This window comes from Heptranchias perlo, chromosome 30 (assembly GCF_035084215.1).
Source record: "Heptranchias perlo isolate sHepPer1 chromosome 30, sHepPer1.hap1, whole genome shotgun sequence".
Taxonomy (NCBI): domain Eukaryota; kingdom Metazoa; phylum Chordata; class Chondrichthyes; order Hexanchiformes; family Hexanchidae; genus Heptranchias; species Heptranchias perlo.
In genome coordinates, this window is record NC_090354.1 from 5,872,700 (window position 1) to 5,890,451 (window position 17,752).

General features: G+C 42.1%; 1 protein-coding gene across 7 annotated transcripts in view; it reads right to left on the reverse strand.

The window, feature by feature from the left end:
* Positions 1-17,752, reverse strand: part of LOC137299850 (phosphatidylinositol 5-phosphate 4-kinase type-2 beta) — a 78,011-nt gene that overhangs the window by 10,830 nt on the left and 49,429 nt on the right. For all 7 annotated transcript variants that reach the window (XM_067968788.1, XM_067968784.1, XM_067968783.1 and 4 more), the window contains 4 exons: positions 16,251-16,397; positions 10,535-10,573; positions 5,918-6,031; positions 3,505-3,760 (listed from right to left, as the gene is read on the reverse strand). In XM_067968788.1, coding sequence (XP_067824889.1) covers positions 3,505-3,760; positions 5,918-6,031; positions 10,535-10,573; positions 16,251-16,397 — 556 coding nt within the window. The remainder of the gene's footprint in view (positions 1-3,504; positions 3,761-5,917; positions 6,032-10,534; positions 10,574-16,250; positions 16,398-17,752) is intronic.

A 17,752-nucleotide genomic window follows, 5' to 3' on the forward strand; every position in this document is an offset into this window, starting at 1 on the left:
TATTATTTGTTTAGTTGTTAATGACTCCCAGCGAGCTCATTTCCAACAGACTCAACATCTCCCATTAGTGACTGCAGAACAGTCAGCTCCACCTGCTACTCTTAATGATTTTCTAACTACTGTGCCACAAATGAGCTCAGATTTTGTGGAACAGGAGTTTACCTTCTCCTCCACGACGTCGTTTCTACTGTTCTTAAAAATTTTTGTTCTCGAGATTTGGGCTTCCTTCTTCAAGCAATTGATTTTAAAATGAATTGGTTTGTTAGGCTACTTCACAGGGCCTTAAGAATCAAGTGTGTAATGTGGGGCTGGACTCACACTTAGGACAGACTGGGTAGGGGGTGGCAGCTTCCCTTCCTGGAAGGACATTAGTGACACGGTCAGCAATCCGGCAGCTTTCACCGGCATTTTACCAAATGCATTTTATTTCACAACCTCTGGGTTGCTAGTCCAATATCTTAACCACTCCACTGCCAATCCCCCTTTCACGTCTTAATGAAACATCCCTGATCGATCGCAAGATAATTACAGATGAGGAAGGCCATCTTAATTCTTCCAGAAGCATCCTGAAGTCCCACTCATTGCAGCATTCAATCGATTGTTCAATAATTCCAGGGCTTTTGCCTCCACTACTCTCTCTGAAAGTTTATTCCGCAAATTGATCCCTCTAAATGATGAAGAAGACATCAGTCCTAAAATGACCTTTTACTAGTCTGAACCTGTGTTCCCTTGTTCTACTCCCCTAATTTAAAGTGATATTCAGGCTTTACTTTTTCCACTCTCTTAACAATCTTATGTATCTCTTTAAGATCACCTTTCAGACACCTCCTTTTAAGGCTGAAAAGTCTAAGGTTCTCCATGCTTTCCTCATGACTCAGACCCAATATTAGGGATCAGCCACGAGGCTCTCCTCTGTCCTACCTCCAGTACCTGAACGTCTCCCTTGTTTCTTGGCGACTGGAACTGGACAGAGTTTTCAAGGTGTGGTTTTACGGAGCACTATAAAGTTTGATTACTATCTCCTCTGACTTATCTTCTACTGTTTTGACTATGTAGTCCCAACTTTCAATTGGCTTTGTTGATGCTGTTCTGTATTGGTTGGGATATGTTTAGCACGGCGGCTATTAAAACTCCTAGGTCTTTTTCAGCTTCACCTTCAACTATTTCAAAACCATTCGTGGAGTTAGCATGTTACTTGTTTTTCCTTCCCATATTCAATACCTATCTGCATAAAATTTAATTTGCCATTGTTCTGCCTAATTACCTTTTAACACATTCACGACCATAAAGATGCTTTTATGCTAATGGCAGGGCCCAGCAGTGCATTACAGTGGTGTTTAGAAGAATGAGAGGTGATCTCATTGAAACATATAAGATGCGGAGAGGGCTTGACAGGATAGATGCTGAGAGGCTGTTTCCCCTGGCTGGAGAATCTAGAATTAGGGGGCATAGTCTCAGGATAAGGGGTCAGCCATTTAGGACTGAGATGAGGAGGAATTTCTTCACTCAGAGGGTTGTGAGTCTTTGGAATTCTCTACCCCAGAGGGCTGTGGATGCTCAGTCACTGAGTATATTCAAGACTGAGATTGATAGATTTTTCCACTTTAAGGGAATCAAGGGATATGGGGATCGGGCGGGAAAGTGGAGTTGAGGTCGAAAATCAGCCATGATCTTACTGAATGGCGGAGCAGGCTCGAGGGGCCGTATGGCCTACTCCTGCCCATGTGTTCTTACTCAAGTGACAAACCACAATCACTGATCTCCATGTCTTTCTTTGAGCAGAGTGCTGCTGATCCCTATTGATCTTGTTGAGAGGGGACAGTGTTTTGCAACACGAGTCATGGTTATCATGTCACCAACAACTATCATTTAACCTCAGGTTTGCTGTTTGTCTGTACAAAACTGGAGTAATTCTTACAAATTTTCTGCAGAATAAGATCCCACAAACAGCACTGAGATGAATGATCAATTGATCTGTTTTTTTGACAGTGTTGTCTGAGGGAGGAATGTTGGCTGGGGCACTGGGAGAACTGCCTGCTCTTCTTTGAATAGTGCCGTGTGGGACCTTTCACGTCCACCAAAATAGACAGATGGGAGACAACACAATGCAGGACTCCCTCAACACTGCACTGTGACAGTGATCGGATGGAAGCATTTAAAATAAAACTTTAAAAAAAAAACTGATTGATGATTATAACTTTTAAAAACAGATATAAGGAAAAATGCCAATGCTGAAATCGGAAATGAAAAAAAGAAAGTGTTGAAAATGGGTATCTGAAAGGAAAACATAGGTCAGTGTTTCAGGTGGGAGCCTTTATCAGAACCACTCCGCCAAAGGGTCTTACCTAAAACGTTAACCCATGTCTCACACCTGATATGTTATCCTATCTTTGTTTCTCAGATGCTGATTGTCAGAATGGAAATGCACAAGCAGGTCAATGATTTGAATTAAGATACATAATTTTCTAACGTTATTTTAGAATAACAGCCAGCATAAATGTACAGAATCTATCCCTTTCTGCACATAAGCTACAAGGAGCACCCATTGACTTGAAAGACCAAGTGGCACTCTGCTCAGCTCCCTCCCCCCACCCCGGTCTCCCATCAGAGACAGCGATGAACTCTGAAACAGGAGATATATTAGACAGCAGCAATTCTCAGGCTTCCAGCACCGAGCATCAAACAGATCTTCTTGCCACTGTCTTTGACCTGACATCCCACAGCGACTGCTGATGTTACATAGTAGGAAAAAAGACCAAGACAAACAATATTTTCCATTAGTTCTGACAGTGTGCCTCATCTTGTTTGCCAAATCTAACAAACTCATGCAAAAGTCAATGAAAATAAATGTACAGCTGGAAGCAATAACCCTCAATTAACACTTACACCACACACTGATAAGTTGCGATAACACAAAAGTGTAAAATGCTAAATAACCAAAGCTGGGGTGAGATGCTCTATTCAGAGACACCTCGTTCTTAATCAGATCTCATCTCTTATAAATTAACAACAACTTGAATTTATATAGCGCCTTTAACGTAGTAAAATATTGCATCATTCATGGAATTCCTTAGCATTTCTTCCCTCAACTAATTATCACCAAAAAAAAACGGATTAACTGGTTATTTGTCTCATTGCTGTTGGTGGGATGTCGCTGGTGCAGAAAGGCTACATAACAACAGTCACTGCGTCTCAAAAGTAATTCACCATGTGAAGCTTTTTGAGGCTCTGTAATGAAGTGATAAGGCACTGTGTGAAAGCGAGTATTTCTTTCTCTTTCATAAATGAGTGTTTGTTCTTGGGATGTGGGCAACACTGGCAAGGCCTCGTTTGTTGCCTTGAGATGGTGGGAGTGGACCTTTCCCTTGAACCACTGCAGTCCTTGTGGTGATGGTGCTCCCACAATGGTGCTAGGTAGGGATAGTTAGAAATACCTTTTAACAAATACTTTAAACTAAAAGCATCAAGGAAAAAAAACGAGTAACGTTAGAACAATATGCTTACTGTCATGGCTCTTTATAGCATATACATCAACTGTTGGATCAAACTCTCCAGGTCCAAAGATTCGTGGGAAATTCAACATGTTTCCAGGACTGTCTGGTGGAGTTCCATAAGAGCCAACCGGATGGCCCATTCCATCATTTTCGCAATCCTCTTCATCCCCTTTCTCCTCCACTTCCATCTCCTCCTGCTCGGCACGATCCACGTCATGGATGCCAACTAACAGACTGTAATCCATGATCTTCAGCTGTGCTAAAAACTGTAAAACAAAAATAAATGAGGCAAAGTTAGGAGGTTGTGGTATCAACTCAAAGTCATCATTGGGGTAATGGAATGTGACTGTTGGAGAGTTTTAATTAACTCTAGGAGTTTAACTTTCATCAAATGACATAAAAGTCACCTCAACACCCCACCACAACTCATTCTAGCTATTTGGAGAAGTGAAAGAGACTCACTTTAGTGCACCAGGCATTTCACAGAACACTTATTAGCTGCCTTTATTTAAATGCGACAGTACCAGTGGTGCCAAGTCCTGACAGGAGGTCAGTGCAGCTGGGTTCAACTTGAAAGTAAACTTTCTGGGACTCTCAGAGTCTAGAAGTCCTAAAGAGGCTGCTGACCTTGGTGAATCCTGGCAAGTTTACTTTCGGGTTGCAGCCAGCTGTGTGAGACGCATGTGTCGGGTGCTGGCATCACCAGCTAGCGCAACATAAAAGCAACTATTGGTGCACGTTCAGCACCAGCCCCGATAATGTTGATTGCAGAGCCAGGCAACACTGTGGGGAACTTAGAACCTCAAGGCTGCCATTGTTTTGCAGTGAAACAGTCTGTGGCTCGTGTGTAGATTGTAAAGCTGTTACATCCCAAAATATGCACTAGTAGTGGACCAATGTGACTGCCAAAGCATGGAATACCTGCACCAGTACAGGTCTCGCATTTCCCAGTAAATGCAGCACCTGTAGAGTGGGACTTCAATTATCTGCACTCCCGTTATCCACACTCTTGATTAGTGGAATTAGTTCTAGCCTGCAAACAGCCAACACAGATACAAAGGGCCGAATGGCCTCATTCTCCGCTGTAATTCTATGGTTCTATGGAGCTGCAGCTTCTCGTTCATTCAACTCATGGGAGATGTTTTCTGAAGTGGGCATCACTGGCAAGGCCGGCATTTATTGCCCATCCTTATTTGCCCTCGAGAAGGTGGTGGTGGGCCTTCTTCTTTAGCCGCCGCAGTCTGTGCGGTGAAGGTACTCCCACAATGATGTTAGGCAGGGAGTTCCAGGATTGTGACAATTCATCGTTGTCAATTCATTCATAACTTTAATCATTTGCACACTTATTAATTCAGTCCAGCCATTCCTAACATGATAAGCATAGGCAATTAACTTGTTAGTTTCAACTTCTTGCAACTGGATGTTGATCGAGGACCTAATTAGGCTTGGTTGTGATCCCCCCCGCCCCCATACCAGCTAGCACTCACTGTTGTTCATGAGTATTAGCAACATGGGGGATGGTGAGAGGAGGGCTGCCTATGCCCATGGGACGATATCCCAGCTTGAGTAGATTTCAAAAGAAGAGAACATTATTGGGGGGGGGGGGGGGCATGGAGAGAGTAGACTACTCCACCCACAACCTAAACTTAACAATCTCATGAGTCATTCCAAGAGAGAAAGAAATCTAAAAGCCCAGAATTATAAATGAGGGATCCAGATACAAAGTAATTTAAATATGAATGAGCATAAGGACTTATTTCAAGTTTAGGTTGTTCCACCACCCTTACTGGTAATCTGTTCCACAATCCTGTCTTACTAAAAAAAAAATTATAGTAAGGTGCCTGATGGGAGTTTTGAAAGAGTTTAGGTTAGATGGGCCAATGGTCTTCTCAAACCCAGGATGTTACTATCTGTACAGCGGTCACATAAGGCAAAATCCCATTGCATTTAAGGTGGTGAGAAAGGCCGACATCAAGCCAAAATAAAAAGGAAAATGGAAGGAGACTGAAAGTATAGTCAACTACTGGGGGATGGAGAGAGACTGAAGGCATGGTCAACTTTTGGGGGATGGAGGGAGACTGAAGGCACAGACAAACCTTTGGGGATTGGAGGGAGACTGAAGGCACAGTCTATCTTTGGGGGATGGAGGGAAGCTAAAGGAACAGACAAACCGGGGGGGATGGAGAAATTGTTCAAAGTAGCAAAGACTAAGTGACACAACTTTTGAGAATCAAACTCAAAAACCCCAACCAGGAGTCAAGTACTCAACATGCACCTTTGGCGCAGCAGGTAACCACATTGTCCAGTGTCAGGTCACCATCTGACTGTTCAAACGTACTTCCTATACAAAGTTTGTTTTCATGCACCACATTTTCTCAATGGTTTCAGTTTCTATGATTGAATTTGTAGTGATGATTACTGACCTCAACATCACGCTTCAGTTTGTCCAGAAACATCTTTTTATTTTCATCTCCAATTTGAATTATCTGTCCTTCATTTAGGAAGTCATTGTCCTTAAGTGTTGGTAATTCCTTGGCCTGTAACAAAAAAAAATAGATCACACTCAAATATAAAGCATGCTACAAGATGGATTGTACCTTGGGATCAATCCAATTTAAAAAAACTTGTTCCTGGGCTGTGAGCAATGCGGTACGGCCGTCTTTACTTCCCCTTCCTAGTTGTTCTGAGTGACGTCACACTTTCTGTAGTGATTGTTTTTACAAGTGAATGGCTTGCTCGATCACTTCAGAGGGCATTAAGAGTCAACTACCTGGTTGTGTTTAGACCAACCCAAACACAACTGGTTCTCTAATGCCCTTCGGTAAAGGAAAGCTACCACCCTACCCATGTGTAGGCCAAATCTGCAGAACGCAACTCCCCACCCCCACCCCCCCCCCCCCCCCCCCTCCCCTGCCCTGCCTTTCCTGGAACCTACAAATCTTTACTCTAATTCATAAGATGGGCATGGGTGACGAGGCCCATTCGCTCCATCCTAGCTCATCCATCCACCCACAAAGGATCTACAAGTCCCCCATCACAGCATTAAGCTGTTCCTTCATTATCCTAACTGGAAGTCCATATCACATAATGATAATTCTTCCCTTGAAGAACTCCTTACATCAGTTGTAAATGTGACTTTTACCAGTTTAAACCTGTTCCCCCTTTCTAATGTCATTGAGTAGTACTCCATATTTACCATTTCTATACCATTTAACCACTTTATATACTCAGTAGTGTTGATTCCATTATCCCAGCAGGGAAGCCATGCTCACAGGGAGCTCAGGTCAGAGACAGCACAGCCCCAATACTCTGGCCCACTCTCTGTGATCGCAGCTTGCTGCTGCGAGGGTGGGATTGAAGAATTATTCCTTTTGAAGTCCTTTCTTAGTCGCCTCCTTTCAAGGCTGAAAAGCCCAGGTTTTTAAACAGACTTTCCTCAAGCTCAGTCTTTTGTTCGTGTGATTAAAAGTAAATCTGTATTGGAGTTAGCAATATGTGATAAAACTATTTTTAAAAAATAGCAGCTGCAAATAAATGGCCTTCAAAAAATGTCACATACTAATAGATTCCTCAAAGAGGAAACAAAAAATAGACATTTGTAACAGTAACTTCTGTTTGTGAGTTCAACACCATGTTGCAAATATGGAATGTGAGGAAGGTACTCAAATAACTAAGAGTAAAGCAGACAGTTTAGGAGAGTTCTGCGTTTGGAATCAGGCAGTTAAAGCACATACCCTTTGCACACAGGGATTCCTCCCCTCTTCCTGATCCAGGAAATGTAATATTACGAGTACCATGTTTTCAACAGGAAGCTTATTCAATTATTTGCAATCTTCTGTACTTACAGCATAGAGGGAACAGTGTTTCATTGACTGTATCCTCGTCTTGTCAGTTTACACATTTTTTTTTTCTCTTGAAGCTGCTGACTTTTAATTGTACACAGTGTCACAGGCACTGGCAGCCCTCTAGTACCCCACACAAGTGACAACTTTTCATGTGTAAACCTTTACAGCAAGTGTCAGCAGAGTATATACATCCATTAGCGCAGTGTTGTCCACTAGAAATTGCTGATTAGCCGAACGCGTGACTACGGTGAAACCGTTTTAGCCGCATGCACTACTTTTAGTAGAAAACGGCATATACACAAGACTGATAAATGTACTTGACATGTATATTTACTGAGCAAACATCTACCAACAATCAGTAACCAAGAAAGTAAAGCACTCACAACGATCAAAAAACATTCGCGCTCTGCTTTTTGTCTTACAATTTTACCAATAAACGCACAAAAAGTTTAAAGTTCACATGCATGCACCATGCGAATATGAGTATTGGGATCACAGGCCCAACAACGGTGTCTGTTACTCACTTTTTATTTACTAATCAGAAATGTAATTAGCCGCATCTGGACTCCCAATTAGGCACATGTGGCTAGTGACTAACATATTGGACAACAATGCATTAGTGGGGGGTGGGAAGACGACAGTGCAGCTGAGTTGACCCAACCGACCAACATCCATACATGCAGCCTCCCAGCAGGGATCATCGGATAGCAATCACAAGTGGGAAATCTGGCTGATTTTCTTCCCTCTCCCACCCCAGGACCAGTAAGGAGGCTAATTGTAGCAACTCTACTGATGTCCTGACTGATATTAATAAACTCAGTGTAGACTAGGCATCGAACCTGGGAGCTTATGATCTATATGGCTTAGTGCTACACTAGGCAATGCCCAATTTTACACCTTCATTGTAATTTTGTCTTTCACTTTTTGAGTTACATTCAGATGCCACATAATGGAATGAGAGTTATTTGCAAGACATCAACTACATGGAATTTACAGCACAAAAACAGGCCATTCGGCCCAACCGGTCTATGCCGGTGTTTATGCTCCTCATCCCACTCTAATTACCTTTTCCCACCCTGCCCCCTCTGTATCCTTCTATTCCCTTCTCCCTCATATATATACCAAGCCTCCCCTTAAATGCATCGATGCATAAATGCATCATCTATTCCTTTCTCCCTGATGTACTTATCTAGCTTCCCCTTAAATGCATCAATGCTGTTCGCCTCAACTGCTCCATGTGGTAGCAAGTTCCACATTCTAGTCACTCTCTTCCAGCATAGAGGCTTCGAAGCCATCATTAACTGTAAGAATGAATCCACCACCCATAAAAAGGCTCTGAAGGGCGCATGTGGGGGAAGGGGGTGGAACATGAACTGTACGAATTGCCTGTTAATATCTTCTGAAAGATCGAATGACATGTTCTCTAATACCTATAACAATGTATAACACATACAGTAGTGTATTACTCCAGTCACTGTTACAGTGTGTGTGTGTGTTCTCGGTCTGCCCCATTACTGCAAGAAACTTGCCTGCGGTGTAGAGCAGATGATTGACATATGGAACACGTATAACTTAAACCAGCTAAAATCAGACTGACTGGCCATTCATCTCATGACTGTTTGTGAGACGTCACTGATGTAGAATGGCTTTACAACAATGGTCACCACATTTCAAATAGAAAGCAATTCTATGCTTTAGATAATTTGATATAAAGTATTATTTTAGACATGACATAGATTACAAGGATACAACAAAAAAAAGGTACATTACAGAATCTGCCAAAAGAGTTAACGCTGTGTCAACTAGTGCCTTTGAAGCAAAAATAAAAGCTGTTTAGGAATAGGATCAAAAGTCACACGGTCAGATTGAAATGATCAAATACTCTTTGGGACATGATGGATCCCGAGCTGCTGGGACCACGGGAATGCTGTGTATGGGAAGTAACTGATCGAGGGTGGATAATGCAGGATGCAAGATTAGAAAGATATTTCAGAATTTTGCTCAATTTTCCTGTTAGAGGTGCAAAAAGATTTGTTCCAGAAGATTCTCCCATGAGATTAAATGGGCTGGACGTTGTCCATGACAACTTGGAACGAGGGGGCTTAATGGATCAAAGCTTTTTTTTTCTTAAGCGCTTTTGTACATTATCAGCAATTGATGGTGTTCTGTTAGAACAACAAGTGCTCTAATGTAATGATGTCTTTGAAGGAACAGCATAGATAAATGATATAATTACACATACAGCTGCTAACATCACCGTCAGAGATTAAACCTTATGGAAAACCATGAACTCAATCTTTGAATGTGTTGCCCAATTCACTCTAGGGACAGGTATTGTGATGGGTACATTTCGGTTAGGTTTATAACTTGAGTTACCGCATCAATTATCTGACGAGGTTTTATTGTGCATCTATTCCCTTTTATTAATTTTGAAGAATATTTTTCTTTCACCACTCTCCCTTCTATCTGGTTTACCCTGGCCACACAGTATTGCTAGGCAAGATACTACTGCCAGGTTTCTACGCCAAGTCTCCAGGAGGTGCACAGAATCAGCACGCGTGATGCTCTTCCCTGTGGGCAACTTCCCAGGACAGCACGGGTGATACTGGCAATTCATTAGAGAACCAACTGGTACAGCTCTAATCCATCCCACTGCTCTGAGGCTCAGTGCTTTGGAGCTTTGCTGCGTTGTGACAGCCGTGCATCTAATTCTGTTATTTTTATAGTTGGCATTATAATATCTAGCAACAGTGAAAATAACACTGTCACACAGGGATTGAAGTAGCCCTCTGTTCTACCACATGCTATGCCTATATCACAACAAACATACATAGGCCAATGGCAGAAAAAAATCATCAAACCTCATCACAGAGACCCATTGCTCCCATCAATTCCATAAATACAAAATAGTTAAATAAACCTTTATGCTTTTTTTTAACAAAAAATAAGTTTTCTTTTCTAATATTTACAGTAATATATTTATGACAAATAAAACACTGCATGGTTAGCTGTGTGTTCTTAGCTCTTGTGGATGAAAAAAGTCTATGTAATTGATTCTGCTTGTGAATATGGGTCTGTCGTACTTCTACGATAAAACCAATGCTGTTACGATGTATATAAAGCAAGGGTACCGTAGTGTCACGCAAGGGAAGCTGAAGGAATGATTATGCATTTCGTATACGTAGATCACCATACCTTTTCTTTTCCACTGGCTTCCCTCGATACTGTAGAGCCCTAAGGAAGTAAACAAGAAGAAAATATTATCATTGTCTTTTTAAAAAATACATTTTTAAATTTTACTCTCCTCAGCACACACTCCTTCTACCACACACCACTGCCCAAGCAAGGAGGATGGAGATAAACCGATTGCCAAACCCCTGCAAATCCCACTGTCCGTCCAATTTCCGGGGGGGGGGGGGGCGGGGGGAAATGAGGTGCACGAATGTGAAATGGAAGGATTCAGACTCCTACTTTCCTTCCTTGCCTGTGGTGAGAAATATCAGTCATCTGCTCTCTGCTTCTCTTTGAAAGCACGTGGGAGATCAGAACTTGCGTATGTGGACAATTATAGACGCAACCCCACATCCTGCCATACTGTGGCACAGTGTCCTTTATTGGACAAGGTAGGAAACAGTTAGAAATACAGCTGTGCTATAGACAGAAAGCATTCTGTAGCGTAGCAGTACAGGATGTCTATGGAAAATTTTTAGCAGGCATTAAATTAGGGCTGCAGTCAATGGCAGTTCAGCTAATAAGTAGTCTGTCCCTCTCCCAACCCCCGCCTCCACAAATTTTATCTGCTACTCGGAGATTCAAAGTTCTCTATTGTGCAATTTCTAATGTTTTCAGCTCCAACATGAGTCTGCAATGTGAAGAGCTTCACACTGTTAATACATGCAACTTGCTTTAATACATGCAACTTGCTTTAATACATGCAACTTGCTGTAATTCAGCAACTTGTTGAAATAACTGAAATGATGGAGCATGTTGGTGTATACAGTACAGGTTGTACATCGGAACAGGAGTCGGCCATTCAGCCCCTCGAGCCTGTTCCACCAGTCAACTAGATCGTGGCTAATCTGTACCTTAACTCCATTTATCCGCTTTTGTTCCAAATCCCTCAATATCCTTACTTAACAAAAATCAACTGATCTCAGTCTCAAAAATTTCAATTGACCCAGCATTATTAGTGTACAATCTGCATTATAAAGTCTTCATTTATTAGGAGTAAAGCAGCCAAAGTCCTGCATTTCCTCAAGTACGATTTTTATTTTATTTGTGGGCATTGATAACTGATTTTGGGCATCAAAGCCTAGTCTGATCTTGTCCTCGCCCATCATTCACATCTGCACTTTGCAGCAGGGATCACTGGGCAGCAATCAGGAGCAGGAACCCCCTTGGCTGTTTTTTCCCTCCCTAATTAGGGATGCCGAGGCCAGTAATAGTGTCCCAGCTTACATCATATAATTCAGCACAGTTCAAGATTCAAATGTGGACCCAATTGGTTTGCATGGCTCAGTACCACATTGTGCAGTGTGTTCACTCACTGAGGCTTTGGGGCAAGTCAGTCGATTTTCAATTTTTATTTATATAATAGAAGCATTCACTTTCAATGGAATGTACGTAAATTTCCACAAATTAAATTAACTTACTCTCTGCAATTCATAATTAATTATTCACTAGATTTAATAATGAAATTACTCATTCCATAATTAGTTGACTTGCTGCCAGCATTTAATTAATTTAATAACTGAATTTAAAACATATCTATACTGAACACTTTATAATTCAGCAATTGGCTGGTAAAATATATTTTTATTATATTAAGGAGGCAAGGAAGCCCAAAGAAGAAGTTAGCAAACATTTTCTCTGTGGCTATTTGTTATAATATTCAAAGATGTTCAAGCTATCACACATAAAATTTAATTTCAGCAGCACAGAGTTTGTCTACTTAATGTGTTAAAATGACACTCAATTTTGTTCTTTTGCTCATCAACATAAGTAGGCATAGCATAGGTCAGATCAGAGTAAAGCTCCCTCTACTTTGCCCCAATAACGTGCCTGAAACCCACTTTCAAAAACATATTCGCAGGGGAGTTCTCCCTGGTGTCCTGGTCAATATTTATCCCTCAACCAACATCACTAAAACTGATTATCTGGTCATTTCCACCATTGTTGTTTGTGGCAAATTGGCTGCCACGTTTCCTACGTTACAACAGTGAATACACTTCGTTGGCTGTAAAGCGCTTTGGGATGTCCTGAGGTTGTGAAAGGCACTACATAAATGTAAGTCTTTCTTTCTTTCTTTCTTTGTACCAGTGTGATAGCTTCATATCCCACTTCAGGCCGTGGCCTAACCAAGTGAGATTGCACATTTAATGCAATTTTTACTGAATTACATAAAGCTTTGTGCTACGGACCAGTGTGCATTAGGCACTGGAGTGAGACAACCTCCCACTCATTTCATGTAGAATCATTACAATTAGGAGAAAGCGCGACATGACCTACACCCCATCAGTCTGGCTGGATTCAAAGCCGTGTTCCAGAGATGAGGACAGTGCATTAACACAGTGCTCCCTTCAGCGTCTTCCTTCATGCACAGCCTCCTGGAAACGAGAGCCAGAACTCAGGGCCGAAGAGCAAAGATCTTAAGCCTGACCGCATAAAACTACGTGTTCCTGAAATTAACTTTGGTTTCAGGGACTGGATTACCTTTTGCAACTGGGAGAGTTTAAGGGCATTTTTACATTACTATAATGCAGCCAGTGGCAGCCATGCAGTAGTCCTCCATTGTCTGCGCTCCATAGTGTAAATGGCAGGATATTCAAAGAACCAACTGCATTGCACACTCACAAATCTGTGGGTCTGTGTGGTCCAGCCTCACGTTTGCACTGATGGAGCCATAGAAGTTTGAAGACAGAAGGAGACCATTCGGCCCCTTGTAACTGTGCTGGCTTTTTGCCAGAGCAATTGAAAGCTAATCCCACTGACCTGCTTTCTCACCATAGCCCTGTATCTTCCACCATTTCAAATATTTATGCAATTGCCTCTGCCTTAACCACTCCATGTGACATTGCATTCCATGTTCCAAAAATCCTCTGTATAAAGAAATTTCTCCTAACCTCTCTCCTCATTCTTATTGCAACAATCTTATATTGATGGCCCCTAGTCACTCAACCAGAGGAAACAGTCTTTCCCCATTCACCCATTCAAAATTTTATACATCTCAAACTTTATAAATTTTAAACATTTTATAAGTTGGACATAACAAAATCATAACTGCGAGACATTGCACCTTTAAAATATTAATGGGCACTGTGCCTTTAAGATTATTAATAATCACTTGGCTTTCGCCATGCTGATAAATACCATCTCAGCATCAAAGTTTACTTTGAAATTTCCTTTGACGAAATAAACTTTAAAAAGGAGTAAAGTATCCAGTTTTGCCGCATTTAATCCTTTTCCAAGCCTGTTTATAGCACAGTTTAAAAGGAATTAATTATATAGTTGAAAATTACAGGAACTATGTTTTATGGTTCATGAAGCACTTTCACAATCCTGCAGTCAGGGGTCTGAGTCACAGCACTGGCCAACATTCAAATGCGCCACCCACAGTTGTGATGAGTTTGAATCAGAGTGGGGGGTTGGCAGGCAGACATTGAGAATGAAGTAGGGCTGTTCGTTTCACAGAGTGCCTGTTTGAACAATCGTTTCCCCTGTTGTCCTCGCCATTTCGGGAGGACGGGTAGGTGGTAGGATGAGTTCATCTGATTCACTGAAACAGACTTTATTCACAGCTGCCACTTTGAACACTCACTACCTGTTATCAAACTGACAGATAAGGGAATCTGTATGTGTAACTTATTCACTATGCACCGCCTTTGTGGTCTCATTTGCTCAGGGACAAGAGCAAGGATTTGAAAAATAACATGGTTGTCAGTGCACTAAACTGGACACTTCTGATCGACATTTGTAAATCAGTGCATGATGGAGAAACACTGCTCGCCTTTCATGATGGTTATAAACAAAATGTTATCAGCTTTCTCCCCTTTTCCCTTCTTTCCTTAAGTTGCTGACTCTCGCTGGGGTAGAGTTCCATTGGCGCTAGCCATCGTCCACTCAAGTGCCCATTCTTCACGGTTAAGCCCAGACCTTGAGGGTTGGCTGGCTATTGGGCCACGTAAGGCATCACAACTGATCTCGATCCTGATCCTGACTTCATCCAACAACCGTGCACAATCAAGAGTATCAGCCCTGGCTGAAATCTCCCCCTCCCTAGCCCAGGGACACTGAGGCTGAATGTAGTGCCCACCTGCCTCTGTGGTTGAGGCCAGCAAAAAAAAAGATTAAATCTGGACCTTGCTGGTTATGGCTCAGCTATTCAGTTGATATACTTGTTGAGCCACTGGGGGAAGCTGGCTCTGAAGAGTTTTAATCACAGAGAGGATTAGTAGGCAGATATCAAGACTATGCAAAGGCTGTTCATTTAACAGAGTAAGCATTTAAACAATTGCATCACCCACCAAGTGATTTCTACGTGGGGAGCAGGGAAGGAGAATATGTCTGACTCACCAAAATAGGTTTCTATTCACAGTTACAATTCTGAACATTTCCTGTTAGCAAACTGACCTGTGAATTGGGTCCATGTTTTGAGTTTGAACGTTTAGCAGCTAATGTAATTCTTCGCTTACATAAAAAACCCCAATTAATTTTCTCCTCACCTCAAGTAGTTGACTCTGTATTGGGGTAAGGCACCTTGTCCTAATGGTCATTGTTCATGGGTGGGCCTCGTCAGTGAATATCAGTAAGCTATTCCATCACAGGCAAACCCATTGCTGTCCTCACTTCATACATGTGAACTTCATGCATAGGTCACCACAGAGAGATCAGGAGCAGGAACCCTGTCTGATTTTCTTCCCCCCTCCATAGCTCAGGGGCACAAAGCCAAAGGTAACACCCCTTCCGGCACCTCAGCTGACATCAGCCATTTCAACAACGCACAATTGGAATTGGGGCCTTCTCTCTCTGTATGGCTCATGATACGCTCAGCCGTTGGGGAACTCAACCAAATTCTAATGTTTTAATCATTAACAGCTTTTTTTTTGAAAAAAGGACAAAACTAAAGGAAGTAATTTTGCCGCAGCGCAAGCATGCATTTTGCTGGGTAAGCAGACTGTAGCAGGCACTGAGGGTTGTAAGGGACCCATCACTTGCTCTATAAAAGGAAGGAGAATGCATCAAAGGGGAGACTGCTATATTTGTGGGTGGTGGTTTAAACTTAAAAGGATTTTATACTGAAAAGTGCATCTGCCCCTGTACTAGGAACACTGCACAGATGCAACAAAAATCACATGCTCATCACCACCCAGCACATTGATTACCAAACTTCACTGGCTTCTTGTGTCCCAGCACATCGATTTCAAGATCCCCGGCCTCAATTTTAAATACCACTATGGCCTTCTTATGCCCTACATGAGTGATCTTTCCTGGCCTTATGCTCCTGATTGCACCCTTATGACACTGGATTATTGCTCGTTTCCCATCTTCTCCTCTCCCACCATCACAGGCTGTTCTTTCTGTCAGTGAGTCCCTTCCCCAGAACGTTCTCCACTGTACATTGTTTCCCCTCTCACTGCCTTCAGAAGCTTCCCAAAAATCACTCTCCTCATAGAATTCTTTCCTGGGTTTTTCCCTATCTGTTGCATAGCTTTTCCATTCTAAGATACTTTTATGCGTGGAGAGCTATATAAAACATTTTTTTGCTGATTATGGTCCCCTCTCCAACAGAGAAATGATACAAAATATTTTCTGAGTATCTCCACTGGTCTAACTTATTTTGTTGTTTGGCTTTGAAAGAGTCACATGCAGAGGAATTCTGGTGCAGGCGAGATATTTCTGTCTGGGATATTACCTTCAGGTCATATTTCCTGTGGACAGTAAGTCTGTGACTAAATACATTTCTCGTTACTGTCATGTAAGTCTCTACACCATCCACTGTTAACCGGTACATGCCCAGGAACTGGGGAAGAAGCGTGTTGCCGTGGCATTCGACAATATACTAGAAAAAGAAATAAAAAGTACATTAAGAAACAGAGCAAAGCCAAATAGAAACATACTGATTTTGTTATATTAATAACCAGTTGATATTCTCTCCACTGCTCTCCAGAAGGCACAGTAGCGGATGGCTCCACATGTGCTGGCCATTTTTCATGATAGATAGTGAACAAGTTGTTCGACCAAAGGGAGCATCGCAGATGAGCCCCACCCTATTCTCACTTGATATCAAATAAGGACACTTTCCAGCAGACATCACAGAATCAGCAGCAAGAAAAGCCTGGTCAAATAGAACAGAGAAGATTAAGGGGAGATTGGATAGAGTTGTTCAAAATCATGAATGGTTTTGATAGAGTAAATAAGGAGAATGTTTCCAATAGCAGAAGGGTCGGTAACCAGAGGACACAGGTTTATGGTGATTGGCAAAAGAGCTAGAAGTGATATGAGGAAACATTTTTTTACGCAGCGAGTTGTAATGATTTGGAATGCACTGCCTGAAAAGGTGATGGAAGCAGATTCAATAGTAGCCTTCAAAAGGGAATTACTTGAAGGGAAAACATTTACAGGGCTACGGGGAAAGAGCAGAGGAATGGGACTAATTGGACAGCTCTTCCAAAGAGCCAGCACAGATACGATGGGCTGAATGGCCTCCTCCTGTGCTGTACCTATTATGATTATATAAATTTTCCTCCTCCTTAATCCAGAGGCAATGAGTCCATCTGCTGCCCCCAATTAACTCAGCATAGACTGGGAATCGAACCTTGGACCTTTTGGACTGTATGGTCCAATACAACACCCGGTATTTCTACATACTAGACCACTGGTGGAGCCCTCATCTGCTGCTACTTTTAACATTCTGATATTAAGCTAAGGCTGTAACAAAAAGTTACTTCTTAAGACTTACTGGGGGCAATTTTAACCTAACCCACCCGTCGGGAAGCTGACCAGCACACAGCCAGTCTTTTCTCCGAGTGTCTATTGATACCACTATGTCAGCCAATGAGTTGGAGGCGGGCTCTGACTTACGGCAAACAAGTGTATTTTACAGCAAACCAAACAAAGTTTATTTATAAAGTCTATTTAAAAAGAGTCTCTACGAACTGCTACAAACAGAACTCACGCATGACCGAAACTACAGCTACTTCTCCCGATAAAAGCAGTGATTTCTCCAGCAAAATGGAGGATAGTTACATACAAATTATGTAAATAAGCGTGTAAAATCAATCTCAGTCGCTTAGAGCAGTGCGGTCTCCAGGCATGATTGATGGGAGAATGACCCAATCATCTCCAATGTGGTGTCACTTCAGAACTGCAGCCCTTCGAACCAGTTTTAAGTGGCTGACCAAATGTAAACCAGGC